Source organism: Antechinus flavipes, chromosome 4 (genome assembly GCF_016432865.1).
Source record: "Antechinus flavipes isolate AdamAnt ecotype Samford, QLD, Australia chromosome 4, AdamAnt_v2, whole genome shotgun sequence".
Classification (NCBI taxonomy): Eukaryota; Metazoa; Chordata; class Mammalia; order Dasyuromorphia; family Dasyuridae; genus Antechinus; species Antechinus flavipes.
Window position 1 is genome coordinate 321,576,472 of NC_067401.1, and position 18,263 is coordinate 321,594,734.

The 18,263-nt window shown below is 36.3% G+C and overlaps 2 protein-coding genes across 4 annotated transcripts in view; both read right to left on the reverse strand.

Annotated features, from left to right (window-relative positions):
* The window catches only part of MAP7 (microtubule associated protein 7), a 229,801-nt gene extending 221,288 nt beyond the window's left edge, over window positions 1–8,513 (reverse strand). The window contains exon 1 of one of the 3 annotated variants that reach the window (XM_051997827.1): window positions 8,391–8,513. In XM_051997827.1, the coding sequence (XP_051853787.1) occupies window positions 8,391–8,463 (73 nt within the window). In that variant the 5' untranslated portion in view covers window positions 8,464–8,513. Of the gene's footprint in view, window positions 1–8,055; window positions 8,139–8,390 lie in introns of those variants that run through there. The other 2 variants (XM_051997829.1, XM_051997828.1) reach the window with 2 other exon arrangements.
* A 7,815-nt stretch (window positions 8,514–16,328) lies between these two features.
* MAP3K5 (mitogen-activated protein kinase kinase kinase 5) overlaps window positions 16,329–18,263 on the reverse strand; it is a 264,898-nt gene continuing 262,963 nt past the window's right edge. The window contains exon 30 of the mRNA XM_051997832.1: window positions 16,329–17,090. Coding sequence (XP_051853792.1) covers window positions 17,030–17,090 — 61 coding nt within the window. The 3' untranslated portion in view covers window positions 16,329–17,029. The remainder of the gene's footprint in view (window positions 17,091–18,263) is intronic.

An 18,263-nucleotide genomic window follows, 5' to 3' on the forward strand; every position in this document is an offset into this window, starting at 1 on the left:
AATGCAGTTAAAAACACAAAAGGCAAATCCATTATCATTTATTATGGTAGGATCCATTATCATTTATTATGGTAGGCTCTGTTTTTTGGAGAAAAAACAAAGATCTCAGAGCATAAAAATTTTACAAGTAAATACTTACATAAATTGCACTGACAGAGCTCTTGTGCTGATGCAGCTTTCTGGATTGTCATGAATACAGAGAAGATTGCCTAGACTTTTAGGTATTCAAAATATGGGAATATTAGATATGGGGGCAAAATGTTTGTGATTACAATACGGAATAAAATGGGGATAATGACGGTAAAAGGGAAGGAACCACTGTCATTAAATCTTGGAAGGCCAAAGGTGCATCCAGTACCTTTAACCCTTTTCTTATCTAGGAAATCAGATCCTAATTCCTATTTGTATATTTCAATCCTTAGAATGCCTTAGAAAAAGCAGTTGCCTACAAAACCCAACTCTAGCACTTAAAAGTACCATAAGGTCTATATTAATTGTGTTTGGTAGTATACTATCTATATTCTCTACCAGACTTGTATTGAGCAATGAGCTCTAATTATGCAAATATAAAAACACCACTGGCAGGCAGAGATCTACTGTGTCTTGTTTCCCAAGGTTATAGCATGGGATAGCACAGTGAACAGCCAGGGAAGAATAAAAATAGGTCAATGAGATTGCACTGACCTGCAGGGGCTGCCTGGTTCAGAAGAATGCTTAAACTCAGAAATTCTGGGGCTTTAAAATCTCCATGTTAAGTAGCAATCTTTCAAAAAGCTTTTTGCCTCCTTTCAATCAACCAACAAAGATTCATTTATTATGAATCTCCTATGTGTCGGTCACTGAGGATATAAAATTATCTTTGCCCTCAAGGAGCCTACATTCTATTAGGGGAGATGGGTTGTATACACATAAGCACATATGGAATAAATTAAAGATAATTTGGGGAGTAATCAGAAAAGGCCTTTGGAAAGTGCCCTTGAAACTGGCCCTTCTAAGAGGCAGGATGAGGAGGGATGGAAAGAGGGCATTCTGGACATTGGGTCCAGCCTTGCACAGGCAGAAAAAGGAGGTAGAATTCCATGTGTGAGGAAGAGCAACAAGAATGGTTTTTCTGGACTTAATGTAGACGATGGGAGGGTGAGTGGGGAAGGAGAGGCAAAGTATTAATATAAGGCTTCCTCTGTGCTGGAGGCAGGTAGGTGATGCAGTGGATAGAATGAATAGAGTTCTAGGCTTGGAGTCAGGAAGACTCATCTTCCAGCCTTGGACACTTCCTGGCTGTGTAACCTTGGGCACATCACTTAACCCTGTTTCCCTCTGTTTCCTCATCTGGAAAACAGGCTTGAGAAAGAAATGGTAAAACAATCTAATATCTTTGCAAAGAAAACCCAAATGGGAGTCACAAAGAATAAGACGTCACTGAATCGACTCAATAAAAATGACAAAAAAATTGTACTAGGTACTGTGCTAAGTATTTTTGCAAATGTTATCTTACTTGATTCCTCAACACACCTGAGACGTGGGTGCTATTATTATCCTATTTTACAGTGAAAACACTGAGGCAAATAAAGGAGTAAAATAGAATAAGGCTTGAGTCATCTTGTGAAGGCTTTAAATATCAGAGGAAATTTATATTTAAGATTAGAGATATAAGGGAGATCTTGTAGTTCAATAAATGGGGGTCTAAAAGGTCTTTTACAAGTGGGTTGAAACTTGCCATTTCCAAGGAGCTGGGTTGCTCAAACTAGAGTCAGTAGGACTCAAGTTCAAATCTTGCCTCACACAGGTAGCTGTATAACCCTGTTTGCCTCAATTCAATGAAGAAAAAAATGGAAAATCACTCTAATATCTTTGCTAAGAAAGCCCTATAGTATTGGTGCACAGGATCATGAAGATTTGGACATGACTGAAAAGTAACATTCCCATTCTACTATTTCTAATGCTTCCCAAAGATATATTAATGACCATCCTATTGGGAACACTCTTCATAATCCAGACATTTCCTGAGCCCTTCTTCCTGATGTTTCCACTATCCAGAAAATGGAAATCCTTTTCATTAGTTAATATTACTGTCATTTGTGATGACTTCAATGATCATCTCATTCAGAAGGGATCTCTCCCTTTCCTTTTATATTTCTATTGCAATTTATATCTATTGTGTGGCACTTATCATAAAATTATAACTACCTGTTCTTTTTGTGTAGATTTAAAATTCTCTACTACAGTGAAAATTTTTTCAAGGCAGGGACTCATCTTGCTCACTTTTGTATTTCTCATGATGCCCTGCACATAAATGGTAATAATCTGATGAAATATTAAGTAAAATTCTTAATTATAATCTTTCAACAACATTCATTCAAAAAGTATTCATCAAGTACTTCCTATGTCCAGGAACTGTAGGGATGATAAAGATAAGACAGTCATCCTCAGGAAGCTTTTATATATATATATATATATATTTGTTTGGACCTATGATTTTATTGATGTAGGGAACTCTGCCTTTTACCACCCTGCCCCGCTCTGCTTTACCACTCAAGAGGAAATTCCTTTGACAAACACAAAACAGCAACTGTTCATCAATTTATAGTCTTCCAGCATTGTGGGGGCACAGACAGATTTAATAACTTCTCAGGTCAAGTATATGTCAAAGGCAGTACATGAAACCAGTCTTCTTGCCTCCAAGGCTGGCTCTTTCTATACACTACAACACAATGACTTTTACAAGTTTGGGTGAGAAAATATGGCTATGAAAATCTAATACAAATTAGAATAAAAGAGCACAAGTGTAAACAATATTTTCTGAATTCAGATTATCTTTATGTAAGTTATTACTTATTCTTTAATTACAAATGCTATTAGATTCATTTCCAAAGAATTATGCCATTTTTGATGCAGACCAGCTGTGTGACTCTTGGAAAGTCATTTAATTTCTCAGTGTCCCAGTGCAACTTAAGTTGCAGAAATGGGCCAACCTGTATTGGTAAAGGAAGTTACCTCATCTGGGAGTGCCTTATACCAATGAAATCACAAGTCCAGCTACTGTTCTCTGCAAGTAGGAAGGAGGATTAGGAAATATACAGTCAGAAATCCATTATATTTGGTGGTTCACACATGAACATGAATGCAAGCTCTTAGGCATTCTTCTAATGACATATCTTCCCAGTTGCCATGACAGCCAATCAACCACCAGAGGGGACAAGAGCTATCCAGACAACTTAATGACAACATCCTTTGCCCAGGGAAGCCAAAATGGCAATCTGGACTCTGAACTTTTAATTTTTTTTTCAATTATCTTTTTAATTTGGAAGAAACATAATAGTCAAATCAAATTCCTTTTGGTTAATAATTCACTTGAAGTTGTCCATCATTCATTCTGCAGGTTTTGCTCTCCTGGGTTCTAACAGTGAGAAAATCTCCACACCTTGATTGCACAGAGCATGTCACAGCATGAGAAATATAACTACCTGTTTGCCTGCTTCATGTTTTTCAAGTGAGATGGAATTTTTGTTTGAAGATTACTTAGTGCATGTTGATGTGCACTTTCATTACTGAGATCACAAGTGATGATATTAAATTTAATAAATGATTTTGTTTGAAAGGAATAGAACAACTCACCTCATGTCATATCTTGTTTCTTTTATAATCTTTCATTCCTCATGGCATACAGAGGCTAGCAGACACTCATTATACACTGTGTGTTTAGCAACCACCCAACTCTTTGTTGTTTTATGAAAAGATTCACTTATATAATGCTCTCCCTTCATACTTCCACTTCTTGGAAACCTTGACTTTTTTCAAGGCCCAGCTTAGGTATTACCTCTGCCAAATTATAAATTAATTTTTATTTATTTCATATATACATTTTGTATTTTTTTACATCTATGTTGTGTCTTGCACTTAATGACAGGAAGTTTCATTTTTTGTATACCCCAGTACCTAGGATAGAACATTACATACATAGATACATAACAAAGGGTGATTAAATGAAATATATATATATGTATACACATATACATATATATATGCACAACACACACACATACATTATATGCAGAATACAATATATTTACATAAAAACAAAATCATCTATGATTAGGAAGGCAACATGGTCCAAAAGATGAAGCAACTCTCCCTGACATAGAACCTGAACTCAAAGCCCACCTCTAACATTTACTGCATCCGTGATCTGGGCACATCTGGATTTCAATTCACTTATCTGTCTAAAAAATAAATGAATAACTTTGATCCTCTGACTAGATAGCTTCTGAGGTTCCTCCCAGCTCTACAGCTAGCAAACTACCAACTACTAAAAAATCATTCTCTTTTTTAACAAAAAGGAAACTAATTTAGGATCAATTTTCATATAATTAAGGTTTTACCCTAAAGATAGAAGGAAACACACATGATTCTTGTATTACGAATAAACCCTTATTCAATGACATATATGTTATGAATATGAGTCTTCAGTCATTTTCAATCATGTCCAACTCTTCATGACCCATTTGGGGTTTTCTTGGACAAAGATACTAGAGAGGTTTGCCATTTCCTTTTCTACTTCATTTGACAGATGAGGAAACTGAGGAAAACAGGATTAAGGGATTTGCCCAGAGTCACACAACTATTAAGTGTCTGAGATCAGATTTGAACTTAAAAATAGAAGCTTTTTAAACTCCTGGCCTGGTGTTCTATCCACTGCACCGCCTTGATGCTGCTTATATACATAAATAGACATTTATTAAGCAATTACTATGTGCCAGGCACAGTGTTAAATGGGATGCCCGGAATACAAAAACACCCAAACAAGATATTTTATCCTCAAGGAGTTTATTTTACAATGGAATTAGAAGGGTGGTGAAAAGAAAAGGGTACTCCAACAAGGCTGCTGACAAATAGGCAATAAAATATGGGGAATAGTTTGAATGCCATCTCTTGAATGAAAGTCTTTCCAAAATTCAAAAATCCAATTCAAAACTCTCAAGATAAAATATTTTCTTTTTCCTTTTTCCTTTTTTTGGCAAGACATTTAGGTATAAGTGACTTGCCCAGGATCACATAGGTAGTAAGTGTTAAGTAACTGGGATGGCATTTGAACTCAGGTCCTCCTGACTTCAGGGCTGGTGCTCTATTCCCTGTACCATCTAGCTGCCCCAATAAAATATTTTCAAAAGAATATTAGCTATATTTATAGATAAAATTGATTTATTATTTTTTCATGTAACAAAATATGGCTATAAAAATGTATCAATAAAAAAATTTAAACCATGAGGTTTCTTTACAGGGTAATTAGATCGTCAAATTATCTTTAATATTGTCTCTTTCTATTGAATCAGTGCATTTGGCACATACAGCTTCAGCTGAGTCATTTCTGTAAATAATCTGTAGATACTCAGTACCAGAGACAAGATACAGGAAAAGTACATGAGATCCTCTAGTGGTGAAATCTAGATGGCATTTTCAGTCACTAGTCAATTCTGGTATGTTTTCTGAATTCTTAAGTATTTTAATCTATCAAGACATCTGGATGACAGATGGGCTAGTCTCTGCCCCATTGCAAATAATTCTAATAACTAAAATTAGTACTCAATTCCACTTTAATAATTGTTATTATTGCTGCTGTTGTTATTATTCTAATAGATTTCCTTGTCCTTTGGATACCTTGTAAAAAAATTATTCATCTTAGTGCTTTATTTACAAAAGTTTCCTTTTGTCTTTACAATTTTGTGGTTAAGTACTCCAAGTATTACTAACCTTATTTGAAGATATTGAGAAGCCAATTAAGTGCTTATAATGCTAAGTAAAAGAACTGAGAAGAGTACCCAGGTTTTCTGAAAACAAGAATGGTATTACTCTGATTGCACCATGCTGTCTTTGCTGTTATCACTGAGATTAACAGAGGGGAAAAGAACGCCCAATAACAAAGGAAATATCACTTCAATTTTTATAGCCATAGGTTTTACAAAGTGCCTTTTACCAAAAATTTTGTATCCCTTCTCACACTGTTGACTTGTGAGATAAGTAGGTAGAGATAGATAATATAATTATGTACAGATATTATATTCCTTATCTTTCCATTATTATATCATGCATCATGCAGTTTCTTCCACTGATTGATTCAAAACCAGTATAATTTATGACTGTATATTTTTTCGTTGTATAGTCAATATATTGGGTTCATTTTCAAAGCAATAATTCAACCCAATCTAATAAATTGCTTTAAAATTAGACTAAGATCCTTATAATGATATACAGAGAAATTTAAGGACAGGATATTCTCTCAATAAGCATAACTAAAAAAGCAATTAAATGTATCTTTCAACCAGATCTTACTATTAGGGTTGCAACTGGAACCTTTCAATAGCAACAAAATAGCAGCAAACAAAAAGAAATGGTACAAAGAGGCAGTGCCTTTAAAAGAAGAAGACTTGCAGCTGCTGGGCGTGTAAAACATAAGTTATATCCAGCATGATTAATCGCTAAAATTGAGCTCACATGTCTGTCACATGACTCAAAGCAATGCTTCTGTACCTCCTAAACTTAAGTTAAAAGATCAAACTCTTTGAGCTATTATAAATTCAGTGACTTTTTATGTGCATTAAGACAGCATTGTCAGGTAAAAAAAAAAATACCTGCTCTCTTTCAAAATACTAGTCCTTATAGATATTTGTATTGCTAATAATTCTACCTAGAGATACAGATTGACATAGTAGATAATGTTATTATCCCTGGAATCTGATTATGATTTAAATCTTATCTAAGACATACTGATTTTTATATTATAGACAACTCACTTAAAAAAAATAAATACAGTACTAAAGACTTAGGAAACATTTTAATGTTTTAAATTAACTTTAGAAAATAAAGTACACTGGGAAGACATATATGCATAAACACATATGATATGATCTTTTAAGACGGAAATAGGTTACTATTTTTTAGAGAAGAGATTGAAGGAGATTGAAAACAATAGCATTTCAGCCTTTATAAAGCAAAATATTTCATTGGCATTCCTCTGGGTTGGTCCAAATAGTCATTAGTCATCATTAGATCACCAATTATCTTAAAGTATCTGTCACTGAAATAGCTGCCACGGTATATTCTTCTGAATATATTTCTGAACAAAATGTTCTCATGGAGATGGTAAAAAGCGCTCAACACTTTTATGCCATAAATAAATATGTACAAGTCTAATGAAACAGGATTCCCTTCCTCCCTTGAAAAATTATGTTCTCAAGGGTAGAAATACTTTATTTACCTTAAATAAGTAAGTTGATATTTCTAGCCTGCCCTCAGGGTGGGAACTCAGGTGCTGCATCCAGCTTATCTGGATACCTACAGCAATATTAGCATCTCTTTCCCCGCCCCAGAATAAAATAATTATTTACTATCTGGGTTTACACATTAAAGACAAGCCAAACTCCATTTCACCCAAGGTAGCAAGTAAGTTTCAACCTTAATGATTTTTGGCTGATTTGGAAGTCGATCCCTGTGGTACAATCCAAAGTGGATCAATAAACAATAAATATGACTTTCCATGCTGGGAACATTATACTACGCAGGACAACCAATTCCCAAATTTCTGTACACACGTTTGGAAACTAGTGGTTTCACTTAAACCGAAGATCAACTGTAACCGTAGAATGATTATTCTATTAGTCCCTACTCTCTTTCCCTCTCAAATTCAGAAGCCAGGAAGTGTCCTATTGTAACCTCGAATGAAAAAGAGAAAGTCTGAGCCTAAGCCGTCTCCGTGGACAACATAGCATAGAGATACTGCGATCCAGAAGGTTTCTGGGTAAAAAAAATACCCAAGAAACAAAACTCGACTGTACCTTAACCTGCTCCTGGGGACGCAGCGCAGTCCCAGAAACAGTTTAATCCTTCAATTCAAGAGATTCCTATTCACACCTGTACGAGGTTCTTTTAGGGATACAGTTTCCTGCTTTAATTGAATTAAACTCAACACCCTGAGGTGGGAGGAGAGCATTCACCCCTTCTCCATTTCCTTCTCTCGCTCTCAGTGGCTTCCACCTGTTAGCAGGAAAAGAGAAGGCTTACAAGGCAAGGATCGATTGGCGCCGGAAGGGATGACCTCAACGTAGGCAAGGCAGGACCCCGGCATCTAAGAGTCAGTGGCGGCGACCATCCTCACCTCCCTGGTAGTCTCCCCCTCTCCCTAACTAAGGGGAGAAGGGAGTTAAGGCGAGCTCCCCGCGGCCCGATGCCCATTCCCGGGAACATTCCGAAGAAGGGGGAGGGGAAGAACGTTGGTACTTAGAACATACTAAATAGAACTCTCCGTATTGGTCACCCGCCCCCCCCTCCCCGCTCCGACCTTGACCCCCGCTCTTCAGTAAGGCTTGGGGGCGCTCCTGCACCGTCACCTTTCTCACCTGTTTCGCTCCAGGAAGCGCCGTCGCTCCCCCCGCGGATGTTATTCCCTCCGCCAGCTCCCAGCTCCGCCATGGTGCTCCCGTGACGCGTCTAGGGAGAGCCGCTCCGCCCTCTTCCCCTGTTTCCCTCTAACCAGTCCCCCGCCTCCAGGGCTCAGACAGGTGAGCGCCTAGAAAGGGAGGAGTATGGGGAAACGTAGCTAGAGCCCAGCGGCCCAGCGCGAGGGGCGCGGCGTTGCCTCCCCCTCGTGGGCAGGTGAGGGATTTCAGGCGCTCAGAGCTGGCAAGGTCGACTGGAATCCGGGACTTTTAGACCCAAAGGGCTTGGATCTGGCTCCCCAGTTTTCCGCGTCAGGAAGCAAGCGGTGCAGTTGACTGCGTTACGTCCCTGGGCCAAGGACAGTCCAGTAAAGGTTAGGAGTCGTCAGCGGTCGGCCTCGATTCTATCTACCCTACTACCGGGTAGTCCGAGAAAGTAGTATCAATGTTGCCCCGGCTCCGCAGAAGCTGGAGTTCACCGGACCAGTTCCTACGTGGAGAGAGCCTTGGCGAACTGCCACGCTACCCTGTGATCTCTCTGCCTTCTCCTGGGCTACTTCAGAAGACTCCGCTCTGGATCTTGGGACTTAATAATCCCCATTGTTAGCTGATTAAGCACGGCACTATTATTTGTTGTGACTAGATTAATGACATTGATATTTCCCTCTGCCCCCCATCTTGTCTGCTCCAGATATTTTTATCTTAAACCGTCTTGTGCCTCCGGCTTTGTCCAATAAAAATCAGGATGAAAAGCAATACCCAGACTTCTGGCTGAAAAGAAAGCTGAAAACCAATTTGTGCGTTAGCATGCAAACAGCCCACAACAAAATGTTGAAATCCCATGATGTAGCTTACATTTAAAAAATGGAAACAACACAGAGAAACAAAAGGGGGAGTGATTCATTTCTGCTTAGTTACACAGAAATACACACCCACACCTTCAAGGTTGGTTGAACATAATCCAGAAAAGCAGAAAGACAACTGACAGTCCATTATAGTCTTGGTCTGACCGAGAACAGTGTTGAATTTATTTCTAGGGAGGAAAGTTCTCATGTTTATTGCAACACCTGGAGCCTTTAGATTAAGTTCTTAACCTCTTTTTGGTCAGGAGTCTTTATTTGGTGAAGGTTATATACCTCTTGCCTGAATAATGTTTTTAAATGACTAAAATGCAATGTATAGGATTACAAAAAAACACATTTACATGGAAAGTTTTCCAAATTAAAAAAATACATTTGCTGTATAATTCCCAAACCTCATTTTATTTATTTATGCTTAATGTTAAAGTTAAGAACACCTTTTCTAGCATCTTTTAGAACTCCTAGAATGACTCATCTTTTTATCTGCTATCACTGAGTTGGGATGGCTAGGGGGCGCAGTGGAGAGAGTGCTAAACCTGGAGTCAGGAAAACTCATATTTATGAGCTCAAATCTGACCTCAAAAAAAGGCCAGATTTGTGTGACTGGGCAAATCACTTAACCATGCTTGCCTCAGTTTCCTCGTCTGTCGAGTGAGCTAGTAAGAAAATGGCAAATCACTCTAGTATCATTGCCAAGAAAACCATGAATGGGATCACAAAGAATATAGGATAAGACTGAACTGAATCTCTGAGTTGGCAGTCTGATGTGGCGAATATAGCCAGTCTATGAACCAGAAAGATATGGTTTCAGTTCCTGATTCTCTTGGATATGTGATCTTGGACAAACTGCTTGTCCTTTCTGTGCTGTCAGTAACTATGATTGAGAAGACGCCAACCTGACATTAGTAGAAGAAATTGACTTGGTTCCTAAGCTAATGAATTCACAATTCCAATTCCTATTCTTGTTGGAGGTATAAAAGATTATGGAGGTCACCCAACTCTTACTTTCCTTTATAGCACTCCTTTTGCTTGAAAACTTCTAGTCAAACTTTTACAGCTTCCAAGGAGACATATTGAATTTTTGAAAGACCTCCAGTTAGAGGGAAACTCTCTCTTCCAAAGGAAACTCATATTTTTGAATAGTGCAAATTGTAAGGAATTTTTTCCTTGAATCAAGCCTAAATTTGCTTTCTTTAAATTTCCATTGTTTCTAATTCAGTCTTATGAATCTAAGCAGAAAAGTTTAAACTCATCTAATATAATGGTTCATTAAAAACTGAAAAGCAAAAAAAAACCCCAAAAAACTATTGAGTCCAACCTATACCTGACAATCTCCTCCAAACTCCCAACAATCTTCTCTTCTTTAAGCTTTTTTGTGGTGGTGGTTGTTCTTCATAAAAGTTGCAAAGTCATCAACCATATTTTCTCTTTTAGAATCAATAATATTCAGTGGCAACTCAAAGGTCAATATTGGTGATGACTCAATATACAGTGGATAATGGTGAATATCTAGCACTTAGTACAGTGCCTGGCACATAGTGAAATGACCTTGGAATCATATCTGGATTTGAATTATAGTCCTGCCATTTTCTATGATCTTGGTCACTTGGCCTCAGTTTCCCCAGGTGATAAGGTATTTGTATCACTTTCACAAGGTTGAAAGACAATGAATGTGAAGTGCTTTGTAAACACACACACACACACACACACACCCCTTTATAAAATGTAAAGCTATTATTTGCTTTTTATACAAAAGTGGGCATAGTCTAGGTGGACTTGGGAGTGAGAAGAGATCGTTTCTGGTTCCTATAAAGCTGTGACCATAGGCAAATTACTTACTTACCATAAGGCTCAGTTTTCTCATCTATAAATTAGGGATAATGCTATTTTTATGATAGGGCTGTTGTGGAGAAACCTTAAAACTTTTGTATGTAATACAGGTATATGCACACATATATATTGTGTAGCAGGTACAATTTTTTTTTTTTTTTACAATTGTCATGCATCTGAAGCTATTTCATAAAAGAAATTGGGGACTTTTTTTTTTTAATAATTGGAGAGACAGGAGGTTTTGTTATACACATCTGATAAATAATTTCAAAGTACTGTCAAAAAAAAATTTCCGTCATGGTTTTTTCTCAGTAAGTTTTATATATTTCTAGAACAGTTTTACAGGCAAATTGATGTCTCTTAATGGGCTTCCAAAATCTAAGTGATCCTTTTTTTTTTAAACCACATTTTCTACTAATAAAAAATCATTTGGATGTGAGGTAAGACCTAAAAAGCTGTATTTTTCAACTGATTTGAATATAATTAAATACCATCCTCTATGGACATTCAAAAAATATTGTATCATCTGAAATTTAAAATATTTTTATTAGAACCCTTTAAAAGACTACTTCTGGCATATTGTATTATATAATTTCCTAAAAAGCTTACTTTTTATAAGAAATCTAGTCTTCTTACTGAAATATTTTTACCTGCTATTTTTCTTTAGTGGATGTGGATGTTTTCCCTATTCTGCATTTATAATGCAACTGCTAGATCATCCTAGGTAATGAGAGTAGCATTGTAGAGTTCAGATTCCTTAGTCTGATATTCAAAGCTCTTTTTAATCTAGCAAGTATCTACCTCCCACTCCAATTTTATCTCCACTATTCCAGCCAGACCAGTCTAATCCTTGTTTCCTGTATGTTATGCAGTCATGTATTCCACCTCTTCATTTGCCAAGTCCTGCCTTCCACTCAGCCTTAGCTCATGTCCCCAGCTCCTCCTTTACGTTCCAATCTGCTAGAGTTCCCTCCTTGTTTGCAAGAGACATAACCAAACCCATGATGTGACCAAATTACCTCTGCTACTTTTAGTAGGAATTTTTGTCTTTAATGCTTGGTATGCTGAGAATTTAGTATTACCACAACACTTTAAAGATTCTTTTGGCTATTATTTGGCTATTATTGTCTTGTGGCTATTATGATGTTTTGCAATGAAGTGTATGTTTCCATCCTGTACCATAATGATAATTATAGCACTTGCCTTACAGGGGTGTTGTAAGGATCAGATGAAATTATAATTGTAAAGTGCTTAGTGCAATGTCTGGCACATAATAAACACTATGTAAATGTTAGTTATTATTATTATCATTCAAAGCAGCTACATATTACACTGGCTAGAATTAGGAATTGTAATAGACATTGGGTTACAAAGACCGGAGTTCCAATTTGACCATATACATTTATTAGTTCTGTGACCCAAAATAACTTAACCTCAGTCACCTTCAGCTTCCTCATTAGCAATAAAAGGGAAAGAACACCCACCTTCTAGAGTTTTTGTGAAGATAAAATGACATAATATTTCTATAGAAGAAAATTAAGTGCTTTATAAATGCTAGTTATTACTATTAAAAAAAGAAATTAATTATATCAGATATTTTTGAGGTAGTAAAATATATAGTATTTATTGTTGTTGTTCAGTCCTGTCTGAAACTCCACTGATTTATTTGAGATTTTCTTGGCAGATACTAGGAATGGTTTGCTTTTTCCTTTTCCAGCTCATTTGACAGATTAGCAGAGACAAACAGGATTAAGTGACTTGCCCAGGATCACACAGCTAATAAGTGTCTGAGGCTGGATTTGAACTCAAAAGATTAATCTTCCATACTCTATCTGAAGCTCTCTATCCACAGCACCACCTAGCTGCCTTAGTATATATTTCACACACAGACTAAGTGTAAGACAGATATATATCATTCTACACACTGGGTACTACAGATATCATATAAAACATTCTAAACATCATATACTAGATATTTGCATGGTACATACTCATAAAGCATATATACATATATATGCATATATGTATATATACATATATATTAAATTAGTATACATCTCATAGCACAATAGTATATATAGTTATTTTGATGTCATTCGATATAAAAATATCATTTTGATTCTTCTTGAGAACAAATCAAACCAGTATGTATAGTACTAGACACAGAATATCCTATATATAAACTACATACAGCAAATACAGAGATACTAAATATAATAGTATATGTCCATTGAACAGTTTGAATATATAAAGATATAGGGATACATATTATAAAATTTAGAATACAAGTGCTATGGATTATATATAAGGTTACCATATATCCTATAGCACAGTAGTATAGATAGCCATTTCAATATCATTTGATGTCAGAATGATGCCATTTTGTGGTCAAAGGATATGAACAGACAATTCTCAGATGAAGAAATTAAAACTATTTCTAGCCATATGAAAAGATGCTCCAAGTTATTATTAATCAGAGAAATGCAAATTAAGACAACTCTAAGATACCACTACACACCTGTCAGATTGGCTAGAATGACAGGGAAAGATAATGCGGAATGTTGGAGGGGATGTGGGAAAACAGGGACCCTGATACATTGTTGGTGAAATTGTGAACACATCCAGCCATTCTGGAGAGCAATTTGGAACTATGCTCAAAAAGTTATCAAACTGTGCATACCCTTTGATCCAGCAGTGTTTCTACTGGACTTATACCCCAAAGAGATACTAAAGAAGGGAAAGGGACCTGTATGTGCAAGAATGTTTGTGGCAGCCCTGTTTGTAGTGGCTAGAAGCTGGAAAATGAAAGGATGTCCATCAATTGGAGAATGGTTGGGTAAATTGTGGTATATGAACGTTATGGAATATTGCTGTTTTGTAAAGAATGACCAGCAGGATGATTTCAGAAAGGCCTGGAGAGATTTACATGAACTGATGCTGAGTGAAATGAGCAGGACCAGGAGATCATTATATACTTCAACAACGATACTATATGAGGATGTATTCTGATGGACGTGGCCATCTTCAGCAATGAGATGAACCAAATCAGTTCCAATAGAGCAGTAATGAACTGAACCAGCTACGCCCAGGGAAAGAATTCTGGGAGATGACTATGAACCATTACATAGAATTCCCAATCCCTCTATTTTTGTCCACCTACATTTTTGATTTCCTTCACAGGCTAATTGTACACTATTTCAAAGTCCGATTCTTTTTGTACAGGAAAATAACTGTATGGACATGTATACATATAATGTATTTAACTTATACTTTAACATATTTTACATGTATTGGTCCACCTGCCATCTGGGGAGGAGGGAGGGGGAAGGAAGGGAAAAATTGGAACAAAAGATTTTACACATACATCCATATTAGACATATAGTCCACATGTGTATATATGCTACATATAATATTTGCCACTCACATAATTTTTATGTGATTAACATACACTCATAATTTATGTTTCTAAAAGTTCATATATTTATATGTTACATACATGTGTAACATAGTATAAATGCTACTTATAGGATATATGCATGTAAAATATTTTAAAAACATTAATATCTTACACATTCAAATTTATTAAAGATTATCTTTATACTATTATGTGCAGAATATGCTATAGGAAGCATTTACTGCATATATGCTAAACATGGTATAATATATACTACACATAATACATTCTACACATGTATCTAACATAGACATTACCTTTCTAAAGGGCCCTTTAGAATATACATACTCACCTATTACATGGAATATGCACATATGCCAATATAGTAGAATGATTTAAATATGTTACATATAATACATATGAGATTATACCACTAACTGATTATTTCATATTAGACTTAATGTTTCCAAGACAAAATTTTCCAAGAGTAGAAACCATGTCAGAGTACAATGAACAGAGCGCTGGCCTGGAATTAAGAAGACCTGAGTTCAAATCCAGCCTGAGACACTAATTGTGTGACTAGGCAAGTCACTTATCCTGTTTGTCTCAGTTTTCCCAGGGATAAGAAGGGCTCTTCCCTTGCAGAGTTGTGAAGATCGAATGATATAACAAAATATTTGGCATAGCACCTGATACAGTATGGGTACTCTGCTTTCTCCTATCTCCCTCATGGCATCTTCTGTGGGACTAATTGGTTACACATTGGCTGTTGATGTTTTTAGACTTTGTCTGACTTATTAGATCATCCTTGAGTATTTCATTCCTTCTCCTGCCTCTGTGACTTTGCCCAAGAAGTCTAGACTTTGAGTTCCTCAATATTTAATACTTCTAGTTTTGTCTTTATGTGCTCAGTGCTTAGCATCATCTAAGTCATTCTGTTCTTCGTCTGCTGTTCTTTTTGGTTCCAAGGGGTAAGATGCTCCTTCCAGGATAAGTGGGGGCAGTTAGTGTATGACTGTACAATAGCTACAGTACATACTGCATCTGGCATATAGATGCAGAATATTCTGTATAAGTGGCACCATAGCTAGAGACAGGGAATCAGAAAGGCTCCTCTTCCTGGGTTCCAATCTGGCCTTAGATACGATTTGTGTGAGCCTGGACAAGTTACTTAATTCTGCCTCAGGTTCCTTGTCTGTCAAATGAGCTGGAGAAGAAAAAAGCAAATCACTCCAATATCTTTGCCAAGAAAACTCCAAATGGGGTCATGACTGAACAACAAAAAACAACATACCTCATTCTTGCACTTCTAATTCAGCCTTTATTATTCATCTCCTTCCCACTTCTTTCTGATTGGAAAGCTGAAATACTAAGTTCCTGCCAAAGCTTTCCTATATAGAGGTAGTTATGGAACATCCAGCTCATTCCACTCCCCATATGCAGCTTAGCTTCTTTACCCTCCTAACCCCTTCCCCCACTCCACCTCTCAGTTTCCCTTTATATATGTTGTCCTCCCCAATAGTTTGTAAGCTTTCTGAGGCTAAGGACTACTTTCTTTCTTTTTTTTTTTTTTAATTTGTACCCCCAGTGCCAAGCACAAAGTCTAGCTTGATAAATGTTTATTGACTTGAATATAAATGTTAGCCATTATTGCTTTTGGCTTCTGATTCTGAAGGATGCTGGATGGTCAATCATCTGTGATCTTTTGCACAAAACCTAAATTCCATTAAATGTTTTAGGCAAGCATAATGGCGAAGAATTTTACCCAATAGTTAAGCTGATTTCACAAAATGAAATAAAAACTCTAGTCAGAATTTATCAAAAACTATGTTTAGATTCTTTTTACTTTTAAGAATGTGTGTCACAATAGATAGCTTTAGAACAAGCTAACATTACTATGATTCAGGCATATACAACTGGTACAGTTCAGTAGTACATAAACAACTCTAAAACAAATGTACCATAGACCAGAAACTTAAGTTACAAAAACTATACAATATTATAATTAACTAGTAAGTAAAAACAACTGCTCACAGATTCTGCACACTTAAAAATAAGTTTTACACAATGAATTACTATTATAGGTTATTGACAAACATAAACCCCAAAAAAGTTATGGTCACATTTTGCTTTTGTTCCAGTGATGCACAATTATATGAAATGTTACATCTCTTTTGTGTGAAATTAACATTTGCTTCTTTAAAGGATCATAGCTCCTAGGATAAAAATACATCCCTGTGTAAAAAATGTTTAGACTAAACATTCTTTAAATAGAGTCCATATGAATTGTAGAAATTTAAGCAGTTAGGAAGCTGCAGTGTTGTTTTTAGCATTGGTAAACAAATACTGTATTAAAGTGCAGGGTCTTTCTTTTCCTTCACCTCTTCCAATTCTCCCTCTTCACCTCACTTCACCCCTCCATCTGGCACCCACCCTTCCCCAAAACATCAGTCCTGTGCTGGGTGAATTTTCAGAATATCCACTGAAGAGCAGAGTAATGTTGAGCCACATACAGTCAAGGTTTTTTTTCTCGAAAGTCACTGATAGCTTTCCACAGTGTACACAGCATCCCTCCCCTGGGTAAAAACACAAGAAACATGAATAATATTTCATTTCCACAATGCCCTCAATCATCTATATAATATGGTTTCTTAACAATGAGTTATTATGACCAGAAAAGGCCTGAATTTAACTTCCTAATATGATATTGTGTATCTTTTTTGTAGTCCCTTCTAACCCCCAAATCTATTCTAACCCCACTCCTGACATACTTTTTCACTCTAAGAAACAAAACTGAAAATTTGAAATATGACATCTTTCAAATGAGCTATTCTTGAACATGGCTTTTTACATGCTCAAACTAATATAAAGAACTATTTATCTGTAATTAAATCAGATATAACTTAAAAAATTATTAAGGCGCATCCTCTCCATATAGACAACTAGGTAGCACAGTGGATGGAGAACCAGGTCTTGGAATCAGAAAGTTGAATTTTCCTGAGTTCAAATCTGGCCTCAAACACTTATTAGTTATGTGACCCTGGACAAGTCACTTAAATGTTTGCCTCAATTTCCTCATTTGGCAAATGAGCTGGAAAAGGAAATGGCAAAACACTCCATTGTCTCTGTCAAGGAAACCTCAAATGGGGTCATGAAGAGTCAGATCTGACTGAAATGACTGAACAATAATAAAATCCTTTACAGAGGACCCCTATTATTGTAAAATATAGGAGTGGAATAAGTCTTAGAATTTTTATATTGTGAAATATATAGCAAAAAGTCTAAAACTATTTGTCTAATGTATTTCAAAAAATTCTATCAGTTAAACTATATGTCTTTGTAAAAAAAAGTTTAGAATTTTAGTTAGTATGGAACATTATAAAGTTCAACCCTGTTCTTGTACAGATGAAAAAACTGATCTCATGTTTACAAGGCTTTTCTAGTAGTACACTAATACTTGGTCTTTGTGATTCCTACCATATTGTTCTTTCCACTACACCATATGCCTTATTGTACAGTCATCTTTCAGTCATTTCTGGCTCTTTACAAACCCATTTGTGATTTTCTTGGCAAAGACAATGCAGTGGTTGTCATTTCCTTTTCTATCTCATTTGACAGATAAGGAAATTGAGGCAAATAGAATTAAGCAACTTGCTTAGGGTCACACAGCAATTAAGTGTCTAGGTCAGATTTGAACTCAAGAAGATGAGACTGTTCCAGACTCCAGAATTGGCATTGTAACCACTGCA